The 19696-nt window shown below is 40.7% G+C and overlaps 1 protein-coding gene across 1 annotated transcript in view; it reads right to left on the bottom strand.

Moving 5' to 3' along the window:
* The window catches only part of LOC132825291 (tetratricopeptide repeat protein 39B), a 111085-nt gene that overhangs the window by 8292 nt on the left and 83097 nt on the right, over positions 1-19696 (bottom strand). The window contains exons 10-17 of the mRNA XM_060840398.1: positions 18326-18434; positions 17646-17713; positions 14998-15057; positions 13578-13739; positions 6078-6169; positions 4275-4395; positions 1096-1207; positions 246-363 (exon numbers count right to left, since the gene is read on the bottom strand). Of these exons, the coding sequence (XP_060696381.1) occupies positions 246-363; positions 1096-1207; positions 4275-4395; positions 6078-6169; positions 13578-13739; positions 14998-15057; positions 17646-17713; positions 18326-18434 (842 nt within the window). The remainder of the gene's footprint in view (positions 1-245; positions 364-1095; positions 1208-4274; positions 4396-6077; positions 6170-13577; positions 13740-14997; positions 15058-17645; positions 17714-18325; positions 18435-19696) is intronic.

The following is a 19696-nucleotide window of genomic DNA, read 5'->3' as shown; positions in this document are numbered from 1 at the left end:
CATTTAAATACTGAATAAATTCTTTCCTGGTAGAACATTTTTAAAAACTTAATTCAATTTTGCTGCACTTCTTTATTTAAGTATATTTGGCTACAACTGTATATTTTATCTGCTCATTCTATCAATTAACTATCTAGGGCCAGGCACTGACTACTCATTGATGTATCTCTGTCCTGTCTGACATCATGATTATTTGATAAATGGGTTTTTTAAATCAACAGAAATATTTCAACAAGTCACCTTACCTTTGAATCACCTGATTAAAGCAGAGCTCAGCTTGTAAGAGACGGCCCAAATGCTTGAGACATAGCCCTTTCAGGAGCTGTACCAGACTCTCATCATCTGCTTGATATTCAACAGGCTCTTTGGAGGCAAGTGAATCATTTCAATGAAGAAAGTTCAACAATTTTTGTAATCGAGATATTGATATTGTTACTGAAACTATCAGCTATAATATCTGTTTTGTTACGCTATAGCTTACAGTATTTTGTCTTAAATTTACATTTAATATCCTGCATATTCTGAATATGTCCTAATTGTATTTACGTTCCCTACTAGAATGAGCTCAACAATGCCAAGCCACATCAGTAACATCTGCCAGCTGGCTTTTCTTCAGATGTGGCCTTAGACAATGTCAGGAAATTTAACTGAGATGAGCAGGGAAAAAAAAATTAACTGAGAGAGAGGCAGACACAAAGATCACTGATGAGTTTTGACAACGTACATCATTGTCCAATCGTAATATGAGTACTTCCCTGCAAAAGGCTACCAGGCATGAATAAGATTTGGTCAGTTTCTGAGGCAAAATTACCATTTCTACAGTTATTGTAGCAGAGAATATCCAACATAACCATATCCAAAACAGGACCTTCCAGAATTTACTTCTAACACCATTTATTGTTTCTGACATATTTTCCTCTAATTATTCCACACGTATAGCAATCCACAGAAAGAATTGATCAAACAATGCATTTCTCGCAGACCATTGAACTCAGCCAGATAAGAAGGCAAATGTTTTAGTCTGATTTGCTCTCTGAGTGGTATTTTTAAACATACTAGACATATGCTTTGTGTGTAATATTACAATGTACTCACTGGGGTGATTTTGTAACTCTATTTCTTCCTTTTCTATTGTAACCAGCATGTTCTCAGTCAAGTCTGCTCGTTTACCCAGTATTGCAAATCCATTCCACACATACATCATTTCCTGTCAGGGGAAATAGATTACAGTATTTATAAAATTAGTAATAATTAATAAATGTTACCAAGTAATAGAATGAAATTGTATAATTCAAATCAAACTTCCAACTTGCCAAGGCTTCTTCCACAGCATCTACCATCTTGCAACTTCTACCGTCTTTTTGCAAAAGTGCAGCAGGTACAAGGGAATGTATTTCTCTCTAGGTTTTTCGTCAAAATGCACACTAAACACTGTCTTGAACATTTTTCAGTAAATTCTTTCACTGTCACTTAGTCTAAAATTCTAGAACCTCTGACCCGACAGAGATGTGGAAGTACCTTCACCATATGGATCACAGCAGTTTAAGGAACAACTAATGATGGACAGTACATGCCCATGTTGACGGCAATGCCCATCTTCTAAGAAAAAGATAACTAACGTCATTGCTTGAAGCTGGTTTTAATCTTTGCTTTAAATAACAAATAAAGCATTCGTTGACTCGAACTAAGTTGTCTGGCGATACCTTTGATGACATGTCATCAATCTGTTCGTTACCTTTGAATTAGCTAAACGAAATCTATTTATTCACATACTTTGGGCTGGACTGCTAGCTGGAGAGTCAGTGGGAGATCAGTGTCCCCTCCTTGAGAAGTGCCACTCAGGCCAGTAGTGAGTCTTTCCCCAATCTAGGACCCAAGGAATGGAAATTCTTCCTACCAAGAGCAGCTAGCCAACCACCACAGGGGAGGCTGTAGCTGTTACCAGAATGACACCTATTGGGTGCTTCAAGACTGAAGAGCAACCCAAGTGGCAGGTAAGAAATGGTGAGGGTGGATTTGCAAGATAACGCCATTTATGACTGGTGGCAGGACATTGAAGGTTGGCTCTCAGCAGGACCACCCCACCCGCACCCACCCAACTCTGTTTGTTGATGTCACCTCCCTCGATCAGGTACTAACTGCCTTTGGTCAATACCACCACTGAAGGGATAAAGTTAAGTAGTCATTAATTGGCCACGTGAGGGCCTCAGTTTGGAGGCAGGATGGGAGGTGATGGCCTTCCGCCCCAACTTATAATGGCGTTGCATGGATAGAAAATGCTGCAGGAGTTAGACCGGGTGTTTATCCTGCTGGCATTTCTGTACCTTTTTGCAACGGACGCACAATATAGCAGCTAATATACTTGGGCAATTAATGAAGCACTGTAAATTAGGGAAACACCTCATACAATGCATAGTCCACGATTCAACACTGCATTAGCAACACTTGACACATGGGACACACTGGCATCCATCAGTGCAGTGAGGGGGCATTTAAGCTTTAATTGACTAATATCCCCCAGCAATCAAAACTAGATTCAGGATTCAGGGCTCATACCACCCTTGTGCACTGTTGGTGTGCTGAGGTCAGGAGAACAAATATTGGGAAGACTAATATCCCTCTAACTACCCCTCTCTGAGGATGAAAGATCAGTCCTTGGAAGAGGCCTCACCTTCATTCCCCTACGCTCTCGGATTAATGAATTCAACACGTGGCAAGACAGCAAACTCATTCCTGAAGAGTCGATTCTCCTGCTCCTTGGATGCTGCCTGACCTGCTGCGCTTTTCCAGCAACACATTTTCAGCTCTGATCTCCAGCATCTGCAGTCCTCGCTTTCTCCTAAAAGACTAATATCCTGTTCTGCTCAGAATTTACTGTCATCATACTTGCAGCGAGTCCTTTCCTTCACTGTCCTGGCTTTTTAGACTCCTACTTATTCTATTTAATTTATTAATGGATTTTATTTAGTTGGAGGAGTGCAAATTTCAAAATTAAATATTGTAAAGGCACTAAGATTCCATTTGTCCAAATTGGATACCTCAGCTTCAGATATAAACTCAGACTGTTTCACTGGAAAGACAGAGGCTGAGGAGTGACCTGATAGAGGTCTACAAAACTTTGAGGCATAGATAGGGTGGATAGTCAGAGGCTTTTTCCCAGGATGGAAAGATCAACTACAAGGTGGAACAGGTTCAAGATGGGAGGGGGAAAGTTTAGGTGAGAAGTGGAGGGAAACTGTTTCACACAGAAAGTGGCGGGTGCCTGGAACACACTGCCAGTGGAGGTGGTGGAAGTAGGCATGTCAGCAGCATTTAAGGTGTATCTTGGGAGACACATGAATGGGAAGCGAACAGAGGGATAGAAACCACATACGGGCAATAAGAAGCAGGTCCAAATAAGGACTAGGAATCGGCACAGGCTTGGTGGACCAAAGGGCATGTTCCTGTACTGTATTTTACTGTAATGCATCATAGTAAACATAGTAGAGGAAATCAGCTTTTGAAATCAGCGAAAAGCTTCAAAATGAATTGTTAAACAAAACACTGGATAATGATTCAGATCTGAACATACCAATTTTAACACAAACAACATTTCTAAATCCAGTTTTCCACATAATGAAGTTCCTATGCACATAACTGCATTTTTCCAGAGGAATGTATTAATCTTAATTGCATGGAGAATGAGTTAATTCCAGAATTATGGGCAAATGGTCATAAAATAAATTTTGTGGATACAGAATAAGAATCGGTGGCTCAGTGGTTAGCACTGCTGCCTCACAACACCACAGACCCGGGTTCAATTCCCACCTTGGGCGACAATCTGTGTGGAGTTTGCACGTTCTCTCCGTGTCTGCGTGGGTTTTCTCCGGGTGCCTCCCACAGTCCAAAGATGTGCAGGTCAGGTGAATTGGCCAGGCTAAATTGCCCGTAGTGTCAGGGGTATGTGTGGGGTAAGGGACTGGGTCTGCTGTTCGGAGGGTCGGTGTGGACTTGTTGGGCCGAAGGGCCTGTTTCCATAATGTAGGGATTCTAATCTTCTAAATTTTGTGAAATTCCTCTTCCGACAGGGAAACTTGCTGGACCTGAGTGAAGATGCCAAGTTGGTCCTATTGAAAAAGGAGTCATTCCTGTTCAGTGGCTCTCAGTACATTCAACCAATAACTTAATACTTCAGCTTCTGAACTGATAGAATTGAGGCATTACCTCTCCCAGCCTACTTATCTTAAAAATTTATTTCATCTGAAAAATGTGCATCAAAACAAAAAATTCCTCACCAGCAAAGGCACAGCCAGTTTAACAGGGTTTGGTGACATATAGCGCCTGGCTTTTCTCACTGCAAACTTCTCTGTGGGTATAGATTTTCCAGCAATTCGCTGCTTCAGACCTTCAACTTTTCTGCAATCCAAATAAAAGTCATGGATCAGAAGATTCAATAATCAATGAAATATTGCAATTCTTCATGAAAAAAGAAAGATATTTTGGTTGCAGAAAGAGAACAACAGCAACAAGTTGCAGTCATGGTGTTGTGTGGTAAATCCTCCCAAAATGCTTCACTGTGCTTTCGACAGTATCATTGAGAGTTGGGAAGAAAAAGCAGAGGAATGGAGGTTAGATTCAGTGTTAGTTTTAGAGCTCTGAACAAGATTAGGCAGGCAAACTTAAATGAATAGCCTTTTCTAAGAGCCAACAGAATGTCAGTGAGCTGTACTGCCTTACAGCGTACTCTTAAAATTCAAGAAGAAGAATAGAAACTAAGTTCAATGCAACTGTAGGATTGAAAACAGGATGCAGGCTAGTTTCAGTGTCACACAGAAAGATATAGGAGTGGATGGAGGAGAAAGGAGTCTAACTTTGTTCTTGAGTACAGTACCTGGGAAAAGGTGAAAGACAATAGTGCCAACATTTGATTTTGTCTACAATATCTGCAGGACTTAACAAGTTAGACCTAATACATTATTTAGGGTGCTTTTCTTGAATTTGTTTAAAAAAAGCACGATTAATTCTTGGGATCATTGCATGATCCTCAACTGCTCACCACAGTTAAATCAAAGTAAAAAACTTACTAAACAATCTTCTCAGTTGGCCATGTATCAGAGAGAAATGGTGGAACACAATGCAGTACTTAAAAAATCTCAGCCAGAATTTCAATCAGGTAACCCGAAACTACAAATAGTTTTGTTTGGGCAGCCTTCCTATTTGAGGAACTAAATATTTGCCACAAGTGATCCTGATCAGCTGCAGACCTTTTCATTCATACATTACTTCAACAATTTAGCAGGACTTATACACTTAATGGTAAGGTCCTGGGGAGTGTTGCTGAACAAAGAGACCTTGGAGTGCAGGGTCATAGCTCCTTGAAAGTGGAGACGCAGGTAGATAGGATAGTGAAGAAGGCGTTCGGTATGCTTTCCTTTATTGGTCAGAGTATTGAGTACAGGAATTGGGAGGTCATGTTTCAACTGTCCATGACATTGGTTAGGCCACTGTTAGAATATTGCGTGCAATTCTGATCTCCTTCCTATTGGAAAGATGTTGTGAAACTTGAAAGGGTTCAGAAAAGATTTACAAGGATGTCGCCAGGGTTGGTGGATTTAAGCTATAGGGAGAGGTTGAATAGGCTGGGACTGTTTTCCATGGAGCGTCAGAGGCTGAGGGGTAACCTTATAGAGGTTTATAAAATCATGAATGCCATGGTCAGGATAAATAAACAAAGTCTTTTCCCTGGCTTGGGGGAGTTCAGAACTAGAGGGCATAGGTTTAGGGAGAGAGGGGAAAGATATAAAAGAGACCTAAGGGGCAATTTTTTCACACAATGAGTGGTATATGTATGGCATGAACTACCAGAGGAACTGGTGGAGGCTGGTACAATTACAACATTTAAAAGGCATTGGGATGGGTATATGAATAGAAAGGATTTAGAGGGATATGGGCCAGGAGCTGGTAGGTGGGACTAGATTGGGTTGGGATATCTGGTCAGCATGGCTGAGTTGGACCAAAGGATCTGTTTCCTTGCTGTACATCTTTATGACTCTATATCGAGACAGAACTCTGATAATGATAATTAAACACTCACTCACCTGAACAGCTCTTCCACTTTCTCGCCTGTGGTTTGAATGTCTTGTTCAGGGAGCATGCTGAGAATTGCAGCTTTCTGAAACATGTAGATTGCCTGCAGCAACAGTAGTAATCTCATGTCAGAGGTCTTCCACCTTTACTGGACAACATGATATTCTACCACTTATTAAAGGGCATCTGCAACTGATTTTAAAATGTTTCTTGGATTTGCATTCACAAAATGATAGACACATTTCACATATCTTACAACTTATCATTTTTTTATTTAAATATTACGAAGAACTGGCATTGATAAAGAACTTTCATGACCTGAAGTTCTTGTGCATTTTTGTGCAAAGTGCCATTATTATTGCAATGAAAATCAAACAGATAATCTGTTTTGTTGCAGTTGGTTAAATATTGGATAGGGACAGGGGATGCTGTTCTGTTTTTCTTCTGTAGTGCTCTAGAAGTATCTAAGTCCAAATGAGAAGAGTTGTGCTTTTATATCTCCTGTGAATGGTAAAAATAAAGTCGCTATAGTCTGACCAGACCATAGGGCTGCTCTCTCGTAACAGGTAGATGACTGGTGGTGGTTTAATCTGAGGGTCTCCATGCCTCAGGCGAGGGGAGACGTTGAGGAGGAGAGTCCTCAGATTGTGTGGGAATTGAACCCACATTGTTGGTGTCACTTATGTCAAGGTCAGCACCTCAAACAGAGCAGCAATCCTTACGTTAAAGTGACTGCACATGAACAATTACTGCTCAAAAAGCGATAAAGGAAACTGATTTTAACAAAATTATAATTCTAATTGGGAATTGCATTTCTTCCTAATTCATTTTAATAAGCTCAGTAAATTCAGAATACAAGAATTTTAAATAATTAGTTCAGTTGTAAGTTTAAACAATTAGTAGCTGATGATTATTGTGTGGAAACAGAACAATGATATTTGAAATGGCTTTGTTGACACTGGCTAAGTTAAAACACCTACACTGCCACGTGTCTCTGCAAGTGCTTTTTCTCGTATGCAAAATCAATTTGCATTAGAGTATTTTGGCATCCATGTACAGTATAGCCAGCAAATAATAGTATTAGTTATCAGATGTGTTTATGAAAGTCAAGCAAGCTTTTGCCAGTGGTGTTATTTACATCCTTGCAAGATCCTTGCTCCATTTTACAACATAGGTTTCGTATTATATTCCACAGAAGTTTCAACTTCAACCACTTTACACCAGCTGTCATGAAATCACAAGAAATGGAGCCTGAGTAGGGCTTACAGCCTATTGAACCTGCTCTATCATTCAATAATAAAATTGCTGATCTTCTAAACCAATTTCCCTTTGTCAATTTCCCTCAATTTCCTTTTGTTTTAAAATCCACAAGTCTAACCACTTATGATTTGAATATACTCAGCAACTCAACATCCACTGTCCTTTGCAGTAGAGAATTCCAAAGGTTTGCAAACATTTGAATGAAGAAATTTCTCCCCATCCCAGTTTTAAATGACAATTCTTATTCTGAGACTGTATACCTAGGGTGTAATTGATCTTTCCCAGGAGCGAAATGAGGGCAAATAATTGAGCAAGTTGACCTTTAAGAGCTACGTCCTTCTTACCACCTCAGCAATTAAGGGCTAGGCGAGAAGATCCAAAGGTAATCTTCTTGACTCCATCACCATTTAAGGCCTTCAGGTGGGTAACTAATGGCCATTTAAGGGCCTCAACCCACCAAGAGTCTAATTACCTGCCTTCCTGGCAGGTGAAAAAAAATACTGGGAAAATAGAATGGGGTATAAGGAGCCTTCAATTGACCCAGTCTCAGGTAGGTTGGAAATGGGGATGGAGGGCAATGGTCACAGGAATGGTCACGGAAAATTAACCCCATGCCCTTGCCTCCAGGTAAGAGGGAGCTGCTTTTCTTGGATAGGGAAACTTTAGGACTGGGGAGAAGATGCCAAGCTGTTAGACTAAGCTCAGATGACAGCTGCCCAGGGAGGTGAGGACATGTCTGTCTGAGGTGGCCCTAAATAGGATCGCTGAAGATAGAGGGATAGAAGTAGAAAACTGAAGGAATGTCCATCTCTTTCAAACACAGCTCTGGCATAACAGAGGGAAGATCATGAGTAATTGAATGTAGGTCAATCGTGATGCTGGTAGAATCAAGAACGAGAGAGGATATATTAAAGGTGACAGAAGGAAAATCAAGGATGATGGTTCAAAAGCCCGCGTTGACAGAGGTGCAGGTACTAAGGAGCCACTCTGTGGTGACTATGTGTGCACTTAAATATGGCGTACAGATCTTCAAACAACCTAGGAACACAAAATTGGTGATTTCCTTCCTACCTGTCACACAACTAGCCCATTGAAATGCATGGCATGTTGTCTAGCCACTGTTTAAATTTGTGTAACTAGATGTTCCACTTCTGAGCTCAAGTCCTGTTGCTGGGATACTCGTTGCTACAACAAGATTCTGTCTCTGTTCTATTTGAATTAGATCACGTCTCGTTCTTTTAAATTCTATACACAACAGCCTAAATTACCTTAATCCCTCCTTACAGGATAATCTTCTCAGACCAAGAATTAGTATAGTCATTCTTGATTGCACTCCCTCTAAGGCAATTAAGTTGATCCTTCCTAAAGAGACCAAAACTTTACTCAGTAGGCTGTCATAATGTCCCATATAATTGCAATAAGATTTATTTTCTCTGAAACCCTGTGATAAAGGCCAACAGACCACAAACATTGCTGCCCAACTACTTTTTGTACCTGTGTGCTAATTTTCTGTGATTCCCATGTGGAGGATATCCAGGTCCCATTGAATATGAAGACTTATTAGCTTCTCACTATTTTTCTTACTAAAGTGGATGACTTCAAATTTCTTTACATACATTCCAGCAGTCGCATACTTGTTCATTAATTTAACCTGTCGACCTAATGCCTTTGCAGCACCTGTGCATTTTCCTTACTGTCAGTGTCAGCAAACTTGGATACTTCCAGTGCCCTATCTATGTCATTAATACAGATTGTATCTAGCTAAGGTCCAATCATTGATCCTTGCACTACGCTGATAGTTAGTCTGCCAACCTGACTGATTAGTTTATGGTCAGCAATGGCCATACATCACCCATTTTCTCATGAGCCCGAACATTGTATAATAATCGCTTGGCCAGCATTAAATGCTGTTTGAAAATACATATATTCTACATCCACTAAATTCCCCTATTCAGCCAACAGCTTAAATCCTCAAAAACCATAAAGATTTATCAAATGCAATTTCTCTTTCATAGATTAGTGTTGATTTCTTTCAACACATCCTCATTTTTTTGAGTGTTCTGTAATCCCCACATAATAAGCTCCAGCATTTACCATTCAGCTTATATCAGTTAACTAAGCTATAACTTCCAGTTCTCTCACTCCCTCACTTTTTGATCAGCAGGATGTCTGCTACCTTCAACCTTCAAATCCACTGGGACCACACCAGTCCCTAAGAGACTTTGGTTTCAGTGTATCTACTATCTCAGTAAACATCCTTGAAAATTCTTGGGTATGGGCAATCAGTTCCAAAGATTTGTCAAGCTTTAGTCTCTTAAATCTTCCCAGTACATTTTTTTCTATGAATGCAGTTATGTTTGAGCCCCTCATTTTTACAGGATCTTTGATTCTGCTTATTTCTAGACTATGTTTTCTTTTTGTCTTCCAACATAATAAGTATATGAGCAGGAGTAGGCAATTCATCCCTCCAATGACTGAGACAATGTATTTGTTAAATGTCTGCCATTTCTTTTTTTTAAATTCACTTGTAGGATATGAGTGTCACTGGCCAGCCAGCATTTATTGTTCATCCCTAGTTTTTTTGCCCTTGAGAAGGTGGTGGTGAGTTGCTTCATTGAAGGACTGAAGTCCATGTGCTGTAGATGGACCCACAGTGCCATTAGGGAGGGAATTCCAGAATATGACTCTCCAGCAGTGGAGGAATACCAACATATTACAAATCAGGATGGTGAGTGACTTGGAGGGGAACTTGCAAGTTGTGGTGTTCCCATGTATCTGCAGGCTTTGTCCTAGATGGAAGCGTTCATGGGTTTGGAAGGTGCTATCCAAGGACCTTTGGTGAATTTTTGCAAAGCATCTTGTTGATAGTAGCAGCAGTGTGTACTGAGCATCAGTAGTGGAGGGAGTGGATGCTTGTGGATCTGGAACCAATCAAATGGGCTGCTTTAACCTGGATGGTGTCAATTTCTTGAGTATTATTGGAGCTGCACACATCAGGCATCTGGGGATTATTCCATCACACTCCTGACTTGAGCCTTGTAGATGGTGGACAAGCTTTAGGAAGTGACTCAGCACAGCAATTCCAGCCTCTGACTTGCTCCCGTAGCCACTGTATTTGTATGGGGAGTGCAGTTGAGTTCCTCATCAACTGTAACTCCCAGGATATCGATAGATCCAGTAATACTAATGCCATTGAATGTTAAGGGCCAGTGGTTAGATTGTTGCTTATTGAAGATGGCATTGCCCGGCATTTGTGTGGCATGAGTGTTACTTTCCCTTTGTCAGTCCAAGCCTGGATACTGTAGGATATGGGTGTTCCTGGCTGACCAGCATTTATTTGTCCAGGTCTTGTTGTAGGTGGACATCACCTGCTTCAATATTTAAGGAATCGTGAATGGTACTGAACATTGTGCAATCATTGGTGACCATCTCCACTTCTGACCTTATGATGGAGGGAAGATTATTGATTAAGTAGCTGAAGATGGCAGGGCTAGGATACTATCCCAAGGAGCTCTTGTAGAGAAGAGCTGGATGACTGACCTGCAATAACCACAACCATCTTCCTATGCGCCAGCAAAATCTCCAATCAGCAGAGAGTTTATCCCTGATTCCCACTGATTCCAGTTTTGCTCAGGCCCTTTAATGCCACACTCAAGTCAAATGCAGTCTTGGTGCCAAGGGATCTCACTTTTACCCTTACCTCTAGAATTCAGCTCTTTTGTCCATGTTTCAACAAAGGCTGTAATGAGACCAGGAACTTAATGGCCCTGGCAGAACCCAATTTGACACAGCCTCCAGAAGGAAGGAAGGAGAATCTTCCCATTGACTTTTCCGGTGTTTAGTTCGACATCAGGTAATCTGTCCAATTTCATTTCTTTATTGAGACTTTGTAGCAATTGATACAACTGAGTGGCTCGCTAGGCCATTTCAGAGAGTAGTTGGGAGTCAACCTCATTGCTTATGTCTCATTATAGTTGCTCCTGTCTCTAGGGCATCCAAATTTACTCATTAATTTATTCCTTTTTGTGTTTACACATTGTCAGTTTACACTGATTCCTATTTTATTTTAATTTATCAGTCACTGTCAGTCTTTGCTGAATTTTAAAATCCATCCAATCCTCAGGCTTATACTTTTACATCATTATCTTCTTCCTTTAACAAAATACTACCTTTAACTTCTCATTAGATTTGATTGTGCTGTATTAATCTTTATTTCTTATAACCACTGCAAACTATGAATGATTTATTTAAATATTCCCAAAACCTACTTTCCCAATCTACCTCAGACCACCATGCCATCATATCCACATGCCTTTTTTTGTTCAGTTTTAAGACCATAGGACAGAAGTTTCCAAGACAACCTAGACTTTTTAGGGAAACAAGTTAATTGGGCAAGACAAAACCCATTTCCTGATGGCACATTAAAGTTTTACTATTAAATTGTCAGAAACTTTCACATTAGTCTGTATTCCAGACCAAACCCCCTTTTTGCAATCATTAGCATGTCATGACTACTCATTACCAGCCCAGTCCACCGAGTGTGGCATCAAGATCTCCACCGGGATTGTGCTCACATGTGCATAACCTATCAGTTGAAAATAGGACGCCCATGTGTTCACAAACCCAAGCCCCAACAACATACAGGCCTCCTGTATCTGACAGGATAAACTTCTTCCTTCAAACTTGCATAATTACAAACTTCTTAACTAACCTGGCTCTTTCATAACCAAGCTGTTTCTTTGTTCAAAGATTTGTAGCGCTGGGGAGTGAAGTTTCTCCATCTGGATTAGTTCATGACAGAGCTCAGTCATATGCAGTCTGGCTTGTGGTTAGTAAACAATTAGCGTCTGTGGTAATGCCTGACTAGGCCCACTAGCCTGTCTGAATTAGTGGTGCTGGAAGAGCACAGCAGTTCAGGCAGCATCCAAGGAGCAGGACGCTGCCTGAACTGCTGTGCTCTTCCAGCACCACTAATCCAGAATCTGGTTTCCAGCATCAGCAGTCATTGTTTTTACCCCACCAGCCTGTCTGGCAAATACATGAGATTAACAGCCTGGTGGATGTCAGCAAGGCTAAACAAAGGCAGGGAAGTGGACTGCTAAATGGGGCTTAACTCAAAATGCCATCTTTGTATTGCACCTTTGTCCCACGCAAGCCTTTAATGAAAAGCACTGAGGTGTATTCATTCTGCCAGGTGGAATGAAATGTCAGTGAGCTGATGGTACACGAGCATTGTATATCCTTTTATGAATCGAATGTGAACCAAGGTAGACTTGAAAGTAAACTAGGACCACGTTGATAGCTGCAATGAAGTGACAGACATTGTTTTTAAGGGGCGGCACGATGGATCAGTGGTTAGCACATTCTCCCCAGTGTCTGCGTGGGTTTCCTCCCACAATCCAAAGATGTGTAGGTCAGGTGAATTGACCATGCTAAATTGCCCATAGCGTTAGGTGCATTAGTAAAGGGTAAATATATGTTAGGGGAATGGATCTGGGTGGGTTACTCTTCAGAGGATCAGTGTGGACTTTATTGGGCTGAAGGGTCTGTTTCCATACTGTCAGAAATCTAATCTAATCCGTCTGTACATGAGGCATCTCATGGACCTGCCTACCACCCAGCTTGTGTGTGACATCCTGTACAAAGGCCTCTTGTGGCCATGCCGAAGGAAAAGAAACTCCCTTTTCACTGGGACAGCATCAGAAGCAACTTCTAGGAAGGCATCTCTGAAGTGTGGCACTGCTTTTTGCCTGGTCTTGGACATAACAGAGGTGGGCGAGAGTGATGAGCTGAGGTTGACTGAAGCTTATGGGCTGGATGAACGCTGTTAAATATGTGAACCAGATTTTAGAGCACAGAAAGTCCTGGCAGACTTCAGAACTACCTGGCCAGTTACCTCTAAAAGCTGGTGTTCTATTCACACACCATCAGAGAACAACATAATCACAATGGAAATCCAATGTACCCCAAGCAGCTATCCCTTCCAGCTTTTACACTCATATCCAAATTTAGTCTCATAAAAAAAACCTAGAAGTGGAATTTAGTAAATCACTCTCAAACTTAATTTCAGCCTGGATTTCAGATTGGATCTTGGATTCCAACATACTTTAACACTTACACTGCAATATAGTATTTTAATATTTTATCACAGGGAAATAGGCAAATAAGATGTAGCTAAATTCAAAACTGTCTTAATTAGACAGACAGGCTCCAAGAACATCTGCACAGCACTTGCGTACAAATGTACTTACCTGAGACCACCGGCTTTCCTTACACAGGAGGTCTGCAAAGTGATATGCCTTCAGCCACTGCTGCTGAAAGCAGTTACTCCACATTAGCTCCCAGTAACATAGATGATGAATCTGTTTCCACTCTTCCTGAGCTGCAATACATTCCTCGAACTTTGTCTGAGCCTAAGTTTCCATTAAAAAAAATGTGAAAAGAACACGTAATCAAGATGAACTAAGAGCAAGGTCGAGAAAGATTTGCATTCAGGTACTATTTTTCAGAACATTCCAAGGTAATTCCTGGCCAATGAACTACTTTTAATGTGTTGGCAGTTTTGTACCAAATGGGAAACCCAGCAACGAAGCTGTGTACAGCAAGCTCCCACAAACAATTCGGATTATTTTTTCTCCCAGAAGAGAAATTACTGCCTAGAATATTGAAGAGAAGAAATCTGTTCTGCTTCCAAATACAGCAGGTTCTGATATAACACAACAATTCTATTCTCATGCGATCTCACATTATAAGAAAATCGAGCAATAGTCATGCCATTTAAACTAATGGGGCCAGAATCGCATTATTGCCAATATAGGAAAGGAAAATTTGTGTTCTTCAAATAAGGATCTAAATTCTTCAATTGCGTTAAAGCCAATTTGCATTGAAGAAACACGCGTTATATGAGAACCGACTCTTCTGTAATTTATACCACGTAGTGTTTTATCTTCGCATTAGATTAGGACTGAAGGCCAATACTGTCTGTACACTGAACCCACTCATTCTAGTTTGAGGTTTAGCAGGCTGTCAGAACTCAAATTTACATCACAGCATTAAAACAAACATATCCCTTAAAACATAACTCAATCTCAAAATCCTTTCCATAAAGAGAAATCCAGAGGAAAAAAAATAGTGCTCAAACATTACAAGCACACCCCCGCCCCCACACCCACCCACCCACCCACCCCCCCCCCCCCCCCCCGCCCCCCAAAAGAATATGTCACAACAACCAAGTAACTTCTGAAACACTGTTAGACTGTAAGAAAGAGGATTGGAAATGAGCCATTGGGCCCCTCGACCCTGGTCCGCCATTCAACAGGAGCATGGATTATTTGACATCCCTCACATCCACTTTCTTGCCCATTCCCTACTTCAGAATATCCAGCTGCTAACTGCATCAAAAATTAAAATTACTGGCTCCAGTCTAGTATCAGCCAATTTGGTCAAGCTGACAAACCCTTCTGACTTAACAACACTGTAAGAAAGCAAGTCCTGTATGAGGAGAATCTAAGCCCCAAAATTACAGTAAAGCACATAAATAATATAAAGTAAATCTCACTAACACAGTCCACAGGTTATTAAATAGTATGTTATGAACTGAACACATACCAAATCAACATGTGAATTGGTCATACATTTTGCAACATTTAAAATGAAATTAAAAAGACTCACGATTTCAAAGTTTCCCCTGAGTACTTTTATTCTTGCTGAATAAAACAATATAATGGAGCCCTAAAGGCAAAGGACAAAGCTTATTATTGACATTACGTATGCAACAAAATGTTCAATTAATGGTCTGCAGAATTTTCAAATATATAATTTACTGCATTGTTGAATAATAAATTCCCTCGAAACTAATCACCTAGCGACATGACTGGAAAATTAGTGAATAACTACACTTGAACTGCAAAATGCAATGCTCTAAGATTGATACCTTGGATTGAAAACAAAGTAAAGAAAGGAAATAAAATAAATGAAAGAGGAAGCGAGAACTCTAAGAACATCTGAAATGTCTTTTGATGTGTAGTTCCCATTGTAATGTAGGAAATGTAACAGTCAGTTTGTTTCCAACTATCAGGACCTGTCTAATGGCCATTGCCAGTGATACAGCAGGTTGGAATTTAAATCTTCTTCACCATGAAGCTGCCTGAGGGCATCAGTATCAGGAAACTGAGGCCTGGATGAGGGCATCAGGTGGGAGAATAGCAGTAAAACAAAAAACATTAGGTGTTGGGGTTGAGGTTTACCAGGATAATGGGAGTGCTCCCCTAGTGTTGATCAAAGCAATGCAACAGCTTCTCATACATCAATTTAAGCAGGTTGATGGAGCCTGGGTTTAATATCTCTTCCAAAGAGCAGCACCTTTGATAACTCAGCACTCACGGCTTGGTGCACTGAAATGTCAGCTTTGATTATGATCTCAAGACATGAAATGGAGCTTGAGCCCACGTCATGACTCAGAATGTGACAGCGCTGCTACAAGACATATGCAAAAAAAACAAAAATCCACTCTCAAGTTCTCAGACCAGAAACTTCTGTCAACATTTCAAGACCCCAATCTATAAGTTGATAGCAGCTCTCTTGTAACATTTTAACTTTCTCACAAAGTCTTCGGCATGATTTAACTTTGGACGTTTCATTTTTGACAGTGGATCCAAGCTGAATCATCCCAAACTTGATGTGCCTCCAACTCATTTTCCTTGTGAAATCAGAGTTAAGAGCTGAGGTCTGCACTCTCAGTGGGGTCTCCACCACACAGGGGGCTTCCAGCTCAACCAAGAAAGAGATCTTAAGTACAAACATCACTTTAAGAAGTAGGAGAAGTAGCAACAGCTATTGGGGAGTAAAAGCGCTTAAGATTTCTCAAGACAGTTTATTAAAGGACTCGGGACAAGCCGAGGACTTGTTTTACTAAATAGCAGTTGGGTGGTAGAGCTATCCACCATCAGGCAGCTTTACCTTCAACAGAGCCTTTTGTAGCTTTACACTGCATTAAGTACTGTTATCCTTATCCCCAGTTTTGGTTTTAACTGAAGTCGACAAAAGACCAATGGGTTGTAGGGAAATTGTCAGCCCTTGCAGTGATTTCAATGAATTAAAAGGGTTTGCATGAAAAGTTGGGATATTAGTATTTTTTTAGCAGTGGTGATGGCTTGGGGGAGAGAGACAGAGAGAGTGGGAGACAGACAGAACAGAGTGAGACAGAGAATAAGGAAGCCCGATGATTTCAGGGATGGATATCCAAAATTGGCCTCCCGTCCCATTTTCCCTCCTTCTGTACAGGTATCCAGGGATAGCAGAAAGCAATCTGGCTTACTGTCTTTGCAATTCTAATAATAAAACAAGTTACAAGTAGTGCCAACAGTTTATACACTGTCTCATGGATCACTGACAGTAACATGACTGAATTCATAACCCACATCCCTGGGCTAATAAACCAGAGAATAGGAATTAAAATCACCTCATAGTAATTAAAATTTGAATGTAGTTATTTTTTAAAAAAATCTTCATATAAAAAGGGGTATCAGTAAAACATGTTATGAGCCTGTCTGGCCTTAACTACGCTCAGAAGTGCCCTGGCAAGTCATACAGTTTCCCCAAAACATGATCAGTGCTAAGCATGTAAGTTAGCTCGCTGAGCTGGAAAGTTTGTTTTCAGACGTTTTGTCACCATGACTAGGTAACAGCATCAGTGAGAGTCTCTGGTGAAGTGCTGGTGGTATGTCCCACCTCTCTATTTATAGGTCTTGGTTTCTTAAGGGGGATGATTTCATTTCCGGTTCTTTTATCCCAAGGGAAGGTAGATAGCATCTAAATCTAAATGAAAGAAAGGAAATGACATCACCCACCATGAGAAACCAAGACCTATAAATATAGGGGTGGGACATACCACCAGCACTTCACCAGAGACTCTCACTGATGATGTTACCATTTAATGGTGACGAAACGTCTGAAAACAAACCATCCAGCTCCGCAAGCTAACTTACATACATATCATCAACCTGAGCAACAAATCTTCTCAAAAATTGCTAACCTGATCAGTGGTTTATGTAAATGGTTCTATTATGCATTCTTAAGGTAACTAAGGAAAGACAGTAAAATACAAGGCTTGCTAATCCAGCAGCTATCCATATTGTATTAGTAAAAGTTTATAGTTAGAATTTGAGTGCTTGTTATTCAGCAGTTCTTAAAGATGTTTTAATGGACAGTTTCTTCAAATCACAACATTTGGTGCAATTGTTAATATCAGGGTCATGGACGATGCGGCTGAAGATTCAGTACAAAGCAGAAAGTTAGAATTATTTTACTTCAATACTTACAGTAGGATATTTCTCGAGGTAAGGTTGAAGAAGTGTTTCAGCTTCCTGGAGGTTGCCTTCACCCGCACCTGTTAATAAAGTTTCACAATTGAGAAAAAGCTACGTTTTTCTTCAAGAAAGTACAATTGGATGGATTAGACACGGAAGTATTATTTCCATTAGAAGTCATTCAAAGAAGGAACAGAAATAAATCATTTAATTGTAGTAATTTTCACAACTTCAGGGCACACCAGATTGCTTTACACACAATTACGCACGTTTGAAATGTAGACATTGTTGCAATGCAGGGAACCCAATAGGTGGTTTGCACAGGATAACATTCCACAAACAGCAAGGTGATAAGGACTAGGATGATCTGGTTTAACAGCTGAAGGATAACAGCTATTGCGCAATCTTTCACACCCCCTAGAAGTCTCTGGATTACTAAACAGTGATATAACCACTCTGCCATATCCATCATGTAGATAATACCATAGCCAGCTGTGTGTTGTAAGCAAATTGTTGATAGTACGATTTCTCAACAGCAATTATTACCAACTAAAGTTCTCTAATCTGTTAACAAGACATAAACCTGCACTGATTTCTACAATGTTGAGTCTTGTCTACACATTTGATCAGGAAACCTCCAATTCTCATATTGCCAAGGCAAAGATTGGAAGAGATAAAAAGAGATGCCTTACCGAGGACGACAGTGATGTAAGTCTGATACATCAGTAGAGTCAAGGCACACAGTACAGCTCTCAAGCTATGAGTGGTGGCACCTTCTCGCAGCATGGATAACCCCAGATCCTGAAGCAAACAGTGACATATAAATGAACACAATTCCAATTTACTTATACAACTAGGAAAGGACATAAACAAATAATTATTAAAAATTATGGATCTTTATTTTGGATCACATATTAGATTGGATTACTTACAGTGTGGAAACAGGCCCTTCGGCCCAACAAGTCCACACCGACCCACCGAAGCGCAACCCACCCATACCCCTACATTTACCCCTTACCTAACATTACGGGCAATTTAGCATGGCCAATTCACCTGACCCGCACATCTTTGGAGTGTGGGAGGAAACCGGAGCACCCGGAGGAAAACCCACACAGACACAGGGAGAACGTGCAAACTCCACACAGTCAGTCGCCTGAGGCAGGAATTGAACCCGGGTCTCTGGCGCTGTGAGGCAGCAGTGCTAACCACTGTGCCACCGTGCCACTCACCAATGATATTACACATCATTAAAAGAAGATTGTACTGACAGTCATAGAAAACGGGCTGAATGACCTTCTCTGACTCCCAATGGAAATGGCCATTCAGCTCTGTTAGCCTGCTCCACCATTCAGTTAGAAACATTAGCCCACTTCTTCTGATAACCCTAAATCTAGCAACCTCAGGCTTGAATGTTGATCCAGAATCCCCCGCGTTTGTGGGGAGAATGCTCCAGTTTTTAAACAACCTGTCATGTGTAAAAACTGCTTCTTGATTTCAACATCTGAACAGACAAGTTCACTTTGCGTCTTGTTAAGATCATGCCTCCTTGCTCTCGATTCTCTCACCAAGAGAAACAGCTTCACTCCATCTATCCTGACGTGACCTTTTAACATTTTTAAACTGAATTCCGAACTATCTTAAAATGTTCACCCATACAAGGCTGATGCTGACCATTTCAATCTCTGGACCAACTGCTGCTAAATGTCCTGGTCATGATTCCAACTCCTCAATTATTGGGCTTTCTGATTCCTCGGTCAAACTGCATGGCTTAGGATTTGCCAATCATTCCGAACCAATAACTAGGAATGACATGACTAACACAGGGATGACGGATCTGTACCTAATCTAAAGATCTGTATTGAAAGGAAAACAGACCCTTTGGTCCAACTAGTCCATGCCAAACATAATCCCAAACTAAACTAGTCTCACCTGCCTGCTCCTGGCCATATCCTTCCAAACTTTTTCTATTCATGTCTCCATTCAAGTGACTTTTAAATATTTTAATTGTACCCATATTGCATGTGAGGATGAAAATGGGATGAGGGATGGAAGGCATTGAAAGG

Source organism: Hemiscyllium ocellatum, chromosome 2 (genome assembly GCF_020745735.1).
Source record: "Hemiscyllium ocellatum isolate sHemOce1 chromosome 2, sHemOce1.pat.X.cur, whole genome shotgun sequence".
NCBI lineage: Eukaryota > Metazoa > Chordata > Chondrichthyes > Orectolobiformes > Hemiscylliidae > Hemiscyllium > Hemiscyllium ocellatum.
The sequence above is the reverse complement of the archived record's forward strand: the minus strand, read 5'-3'. Positions and strand labels throughout refer to the sequence as shown.